This window comes from Rhododendron vialii, chromosome 13a, assembly GCF_030253575.1.
Source record: "Rhododendron vialii isolate Sample 1 chromosome 13a, ASM3025357v1".
NCBI classification, from domain to species: Eukaryota; Viridiplantae; Streptophyta; class Magnoliopsida; order Ericales; family Ericaceae; genus Rhododendron; species Rhododendron vialii.
The window spans coordinates 16346533-16353458 of NC_080569.1; the positions used below are offsets into that span (position 1 = coordinate 16346533).

At 36.7% G+C, this 6926-nt stretch overlaps 1 protein-coding gene across 1 annotated transcript; it reads right to left on the reverse strand.

The window, feature by feature from the left end:
- Window positions 1-2269: 2269 nt before the first annotated feature.
- LOC131313016 (photosystem I reaction center subunit III, chloroplastic) lies at window positions 2270-4182 on the reverse strand. The gene is made up of 2 exons (XM_058341061.1): window positions 3511-4182; window positions 2270-2705 (listed from the first exon to the last, which is right to left on the reverse strand). The coding sequence occupies exons 1-2, from the start codon at window positions 3861-3863 to the stop codon at window positions 2396-2398; spliced, it is 663 nt and encodes a 220-aa protein (XP_058197044.1). The 5' UTR covers window positions 3864-4182; the 3' UTR covers window positions 2270-2395.
- Between the last annotated feature and the right edge of the window lie 2744 nt (window positions 4183-6926).

Sequence of the window (6926 nt, forward strand, 5' to 3'; positions counted from 1 at the left end):
CTTATCAAAACCTCCGGGGACACGTGACATGCTAGGGACACCCGAGGCAAATATAGGACATGTCATGTGGCGTTTCTATTAAATAATAACTAGTTTTTGTGATGGGACATGCCAGGGACACATATGAGGACCCCAGGGTGATTTTTTAAAATCTTAAAAGTTTTTTTGGTGGGACATGCCAGGAGGGTGTTTTCTGCATGACTAAGGTTCCAAATGCCACGCTCTCTTTGAACGCCTAGAACATGTAATTTTTTTTTTTTTTTGTGATACTCCCTTGAACATGTAGTTCGTAATTACATTTTCCAATAACTTCATACTTGAGAGCTTCACTGGAACTAAAAGGATTTTTTTTTATAAACAGCACGAGAACTATTTAAAACTAAACGAAGAGACTAAATTACGATCAAACTGAGGTCAATAATGAGTTGATGATCAATAAAAAAAACTTGTCAAAAAAGAAAATTTCCTCCTCCTTTGTTTGGTCTGAGAGGAAAAAGAGGAGAAAAATAATTGAAGAATAAATTCTTACACCGCCGGTGGAAAGTCTATTTTTCCACCATAGCGTTAATTGTTGATCTGAATTGTTCATATTATAGAGTTCACAGTGTAGTTCACCCATGCAAAAAATATGCTTGTTCAGACATCGATAAATATATCAAATTCAAATTTTGAATTTTGTTTTGTGAAATAGACGGTCATATGAAAAAAAAAGTATGGGGGTATTGGGAGGAACGCGAAAGGGGATGTTAAGGTTGTTCGAAGAGGGCAGTTAAGGAAGGGTTTGTTTACATAAAAAAATATACCATCCAAAGAGAAAATTACACGTGGCACTAAACAGTGTGCGGGCCTATCAGAAAACACGTTATAATTACGCTAAAGATACATGAGATCGATGGGTTTGGTTGTAATGTTACTTTAGTACTGTACGATATCGTTTGGATTGGAAACGACCACGTTTAGTCATAAAGCAAAAATCAAGGTAATCAATGACAGATGTCAAGAGGAGAATTAAGTATAACAGCTGATTACTCGTTAAATCATCGAACGATGTCATTTAGAGTCATCTCAGGGGTGAAATCAGTTATATTTATTTACATTTGTTTGTGCAACCCATTTCAATGCACTAATCTATATTGCGTAGAAATAGGAAGCCCCACTATCCACGTATTTAGCCACAACTTACAGCAACGAACATGGGAAGTGGAAGGGTTTCGCTGAAAGACCAAGTCAACAAGCAGTTACAACCGTTCTTAGAGGAAAACAAGGCGTTTCAAATCGAATTTGAATGAATGCTTGGGAGCTTAAAGAAAACGTGAAGAAAAAGAAGTATGGACAGACCCTTTGTCTATAAATAAATAGAAGAAGCAACTGAAGAAGAAACCCCAACAAAATCATCATCTAACAATCCATACAAAAAATGGTTGCTCAGAGATCTAGAGTAGTTTTAGGACTTAGGAATTCGTTCGAAGTAGTCGTAGCTTAAATATTTTGCAAGTTTGAAGACTTATTCAAATGTAAGTTTGGCTTTTGATTAAATTCAAGTTACCTTACATTGTTCTTTCTTTCTCTTGCTGAAATCCTAAGAGTAATCATATATAAGCTTGCTTTTGATTAAATTCAAGCGTGCTTAAATTAAGTTATCTTTTTGGTTTCTTTGTTTGAAGAATGTCGATTCAATTTGATTGATACATTTTAGAAAAATCCTCTTTATTGAGGTAATTGAACGGATAATCACAATTGCCTGATTAAGTTAGTTATTTTCTGAGTTAATCTGAAGAGGATAGATTTATATTCTTTTCTGGCACGCCCGCACACAATTATTTACCAAAGATTGAGTTGATTTAGCCCAAACAGGGTTACGGTCTACTAGTGACATGCTTCCCACTAACAAAGAATACACCGGGGAGAAGACATTGGGTGTGGTCAAGTGAGGGGCATTATTGAAATATTTTATCACTTTTGACAGAACTTAGTTGAGAATATTAACGATTTTAGACGGAAGGGGGTTTAGGGGACAGGTAAACTTAAATGAGGGGGTACAGCAGCCGAGAATGACTGCAGCTGTTGCGACTACAATAGAATTGTAGTCACATTGTCACACTTATATAAAAACTTAACTAATTGAGACGTAAAAACCTTAACACGATAGCCTTTTACATTACTTTAGCTTCTACTCCATGAAAAAGGATTTCTTCTTTGTTTAGCAAGCTTGCAGTTAAGAAATCATTCTCCGCATAATTTAAAGCCAAAGCAAACGCATAATTTCAAATTTTGGTTCCCAAAGGAGAGCATTAGGTATAAAGAAACACAAATTTACACATAATGATAAAAATAAATAAAAATAAAAACAAGAAATTTCCCACAGATCAGTCCCCGAAATAATAGTACTAATTCATTACACGGTGGGGTCAATGAGTTCGCCATTAACGAATTCTCTGTACGCAGCAACGGGCCAGCTAAACCCACGGAAGACAAGGCTAGAAGCCAAAGGGACGTCGATGATGATCTCTTTCTGGGTCGGTTTTTTATCATCCCTTATGGCAATCAAGTAGCTCCGACCCACCCACCCGATCCACCCGGCTATGTACAGGAACAAGATCCCGGGTGTAATGAACTCTCCCCAGTGCCTTTGGTCCCCGCTCACAATCAAATGGGGCAGCCCGTCTGACCCGCACAACAGCCCTTGCTTCCCGTAGTTTTCGAACCTGGTGGATATAATTGCGGACTTCAATAAAACTGACTTGAGTAATACTCCACTAGTTAATTCGATTGTTCATGCTTTCCGTTACCAGTTACGAAAATGAACAAAAGGAAATAGAGAGTTTATTACAAATAGGGAGGCGCAAAATATATATATATATATATCCTTTACCTTAATTTGCAAGCTACATTTTGGGAATTTTTGTGACTACTTTGATTCGTGAAGTGTTCACATCTTTCCGGTGAAAATTAACTACACGAGAGAGGGACATGACTTGGATTTTGGAATTTTGTCTCTGCTTGTTATAGCCTCGCGGGGAGGTAAATTGAATATACTCCTAGCTATCTGGGAAAAATTCAAAGTATAGGGGGGGAGGGGGCTCATGGGAACTCATGGAGCTAACAAGCCAAATATTTCGAAATTCATACTTTTTAATACTAGTACAGTACTTTTTATTTTATTTTATTTTAATACTAGTAGTACTTATTGTCTTAATTAATATTTATACTACTATAACTAGCATGTGAGAAAGTAAGTCTGTGTCCACATGCAAATCCAAATGGTACACGTGTATAGTACTAATTGTTAACACATTTATATACGGTAATTAGTATTTAAATTTGTGCATGCTGCATATCTATACTATATACCCGTGCCATTACTTTATTGGCGTTCGATCAATTTGATGTCTTGTTATGTACTATATACTACATACTAGCTAGTAGTTCAATGTCTGTCTGTAATTACTACTCATGTGGAGTATTAAGCCCAATTAATTGGAATAAAATAAAATTTCTAACAGAAGCAACCTCTTCTTGGTCTTCTCCATGGTGGCCTTTATCGCCAGAGCAGGCGCGCTGTCCGGCGCGTACAGCTTCAGCGACGACTCCAGCTTCTTCAGCTGCTGCTTCTCCCTCTTAGCGAACTGCTTCGACTCCCTGCACGGAGTCAAACCTGATATGTCGGCCAAAGCCGGAGGCACGGCTGGAGCCGCCGCCGACAACAGGATGGACGACAGCGCCACAGCAGCCGAGAATGACTGCAGCGGCTGCGATTTAGCCGCCGCGGAGCACACCACCGTAGGAGTCCTTGATGATTTCCAGGTCGATAGATTGGGTTTTAAAATTGGCTTTGAGAGGTTTGTGGGTACTGTGAGAGACATTTTTTTTTATTTTCTTCTTCTTCTGGGATTGTAGAGAGGAGGAGAAGAATTTGAGGGTTTGATGAGGAGGGGAGGGGAGGGAAGGGGAGGGGAGAGTGGATGCCTGGATGGGATGGGATGGGATGGGAGGATTTTGGATTTAAGATTTTTTAGTGGAGTGGAGGGGAGGGGACTGGGGAGATTGGAGGTGGGAGTGGGTGGGTGGGATGGAGTGTGGATAAGGGGAGTTAGCTGGGGAGGGTGAGGTGGATGGTTTTCATTGGAACGGGGCGTTTGGTCGTGGGTTATACAGATTCTCCATCTATCTTCCCCTGATGATACTCCTAATAACAAAAAAACAAAATTGTAAAGGAATATATACACTCAGACAAATTTGTTTTTTAATCCCGTACTTCTTTTTTCTTTTTTTTAATCAGATTTTTAATCCCTTACTTCACATCCGACTAATATAGGGAAGGCCCGTTTTGACATACTATAGTACTTATAGTTATAATAAGCACTTTGCCTTATCTTTTTTGTCTCTATTGCTTGTATTTTTAAAAATTTTGCATCAAAATTTCGTGGATTATTAATTTGTCTCAATAAGATGAATCAAAAAAATAAAAATTTATGATCCAAATTCATTTTTAAATAAATATAAAATTAAGAAAAAGTTAATAAAATTTTTCACTTATTTCTATCTTTAGTAAAACCAGACTTAATAAAATTACACTCCATAACGTGGCTTTCTATTTTTCTTATGAACCCAACCGTGCATGGAATATGGGCTTAAAGCCATAAAATTGTTGGTAACCGTTTTGAAATTGAACTTTATCACTAAAGTTATGGTGACTTTTTGCTACACATTTCACGTTGCGTACTACAACAACGATTGATTTTTTTAGATGGTGAACATGATATAATAGCAATATCATTATTATACTATTCGGCGTCATTTGAAAACTGTGATAGATTGGGTGAGATTCGTAATGAGATGAAATTGTGATGAGATTAGTAATGAGATAAGATTAATAGTGAGCTTGTTAAATTACCCTCTCATGTTTGTTTTGCACAGAATTGGATGATAGGATTATTAATACCATGTTTGTTTAGGTCTGGATGGGATTGGATTACACCATAATTTCCTTTTATACTCTATAACAAAAATCTCCTAGATTGACTTCTCCTCCGGCCACCGTTGAAACCAAGTCGCCGGCCAAAACACGATCGGCAATAAAGACAAAAGTAATCCAATATAGACACTTTTTGGAGTATTTTTGTCTTTAGTCAATAATTTTTATTTTTTTTTGAACGTATTTTTTGATTTTTAGATTCTTTCCATCATGACAAACCAATAATTTAAAAAAAAACTGATGCAAAACTAACAAACCAGAATTTTTTAGACAAAAAAATTAATCCACATGGATTATTAAACCAAACCAGGAAAAAACCAAACCATTTTCAAATTCCCTAGAAAAAAGAGTGCACATGGTTTTGCAACTCTTGTAGGGAAAGCTTAAAATTATTTTTTTTTGAGCCAACCAAACTTCAATTCAAAATACAATCAAATAAGCTACATAATATGGAGAGAGAGAGAGAGAGAGAGAGAGAGAGAGAGTCCTTCTTCCTTGTCTCTCCGCAAGCCGCACCTCCAGATCTCATACAAAGGGTACTGTGGGTATTTACTGAAACTATCATGGGCATTCAAGTATTTTTGACTCACACCCTTTCGGACAGGATTACTAATACCTGGTCCCAGGTGATATTATTAATCCGGTGAAACAAGAGCATTTCTAATCCCTTATGATTCGTAGTTTCACCCCCTATTTTGTTCAATCAAACATGGGATTAGTGATCCCACAGCTTTACTAATCCTATCCTACGCTCCAAAACATTTATCAAACGGGGCCTAAATACTCACTCTATCAATAGTGACGCAATAGAAAATGTTATTAGGGTTTGTCATTTTGAAGTCCAAAGTACAAGAAAGGCTTAAATACTTAAATGGTCCTTACAAAATAGAGTCGGTTTCATTTTCGTCCTTGTAAAAAAATTTGTGTCAATTTCGTCCTTCCAGTTTGTAACTCAGTTCAATATCACCCTTGCCGTCAACCTTACCGTCCTTCCAGTTTGTTACCCACATTTTTAATGCAATTAATAAGCAAAAACAATTAAAATTCATTTTTTAAAGTTTTTTTTAATAATTTCGTGTGTTTTTAAGTGTGGATGGATGGGGTTGCATGGAACACATGGGCACAAGATTGTAGTGCCCCAAAATTGTGTCGTTTTGGGGCTGCAAGGGACAGAGAAAAAAGAAAAAAAGCTACAAGGCTTGGTTTGAGGGAAAGCTGAGAAAAAAAATTAAGTGTTCTAAATTTCAACCCGTTTGAATCGGTGGGAAGATATTATTTTTCTGATCATTTAATTTTAAAGGGTCACAATTAAATTTTGACTATAGGGCTCTCGTTGATTAACCCTAAGAAAGTCGTAGAACCAAATATCTCTTTGGGCTAACTAACGAGAGCCCTGGAGCCAAAAATTAATTATGACCATTTAGGATAAAATGATCAAAGAAATAGGATCTTTGTACCGGTTCAAACAGATTGAAAATTAGAGTACTTAATTTTTTAACTATATTTTTTAATATATAAACTGTCCAAAGAGGTTGAAAAATTAAGTGTTCCAATTTTCAATCGGTTTGAATCAGTGCGAAGATACTATTTCTCTGATCATTATATCCTAAAGGATTATAATTAATTTTTGGCTCTAGAACTTTCGTTGGTTAGCCCTAAGAGATATTTGGTTGTACGACTTTCTTAGGGCTAATCAACGAGAGTCCTAGAGTCAAAATTTAATTATGACCATTTAGGATAAAATGATCAGAAAACTAAAATCTTTCAACCGGTTCAAACGGATTGAAATTTAGAACACTTAATTTTTTTTTGCTTTTGCTCAGCTTTCTCTCTCGTCTCTTCAAACAAAACGACAAAAATGGCAAGCTGGGGGTGGGAGAAGGGGGATAAACAAGGGTGGAATCATCCATTTTTAGGGGGATTAGGGGGTATACGTGATGGATACCTCAAA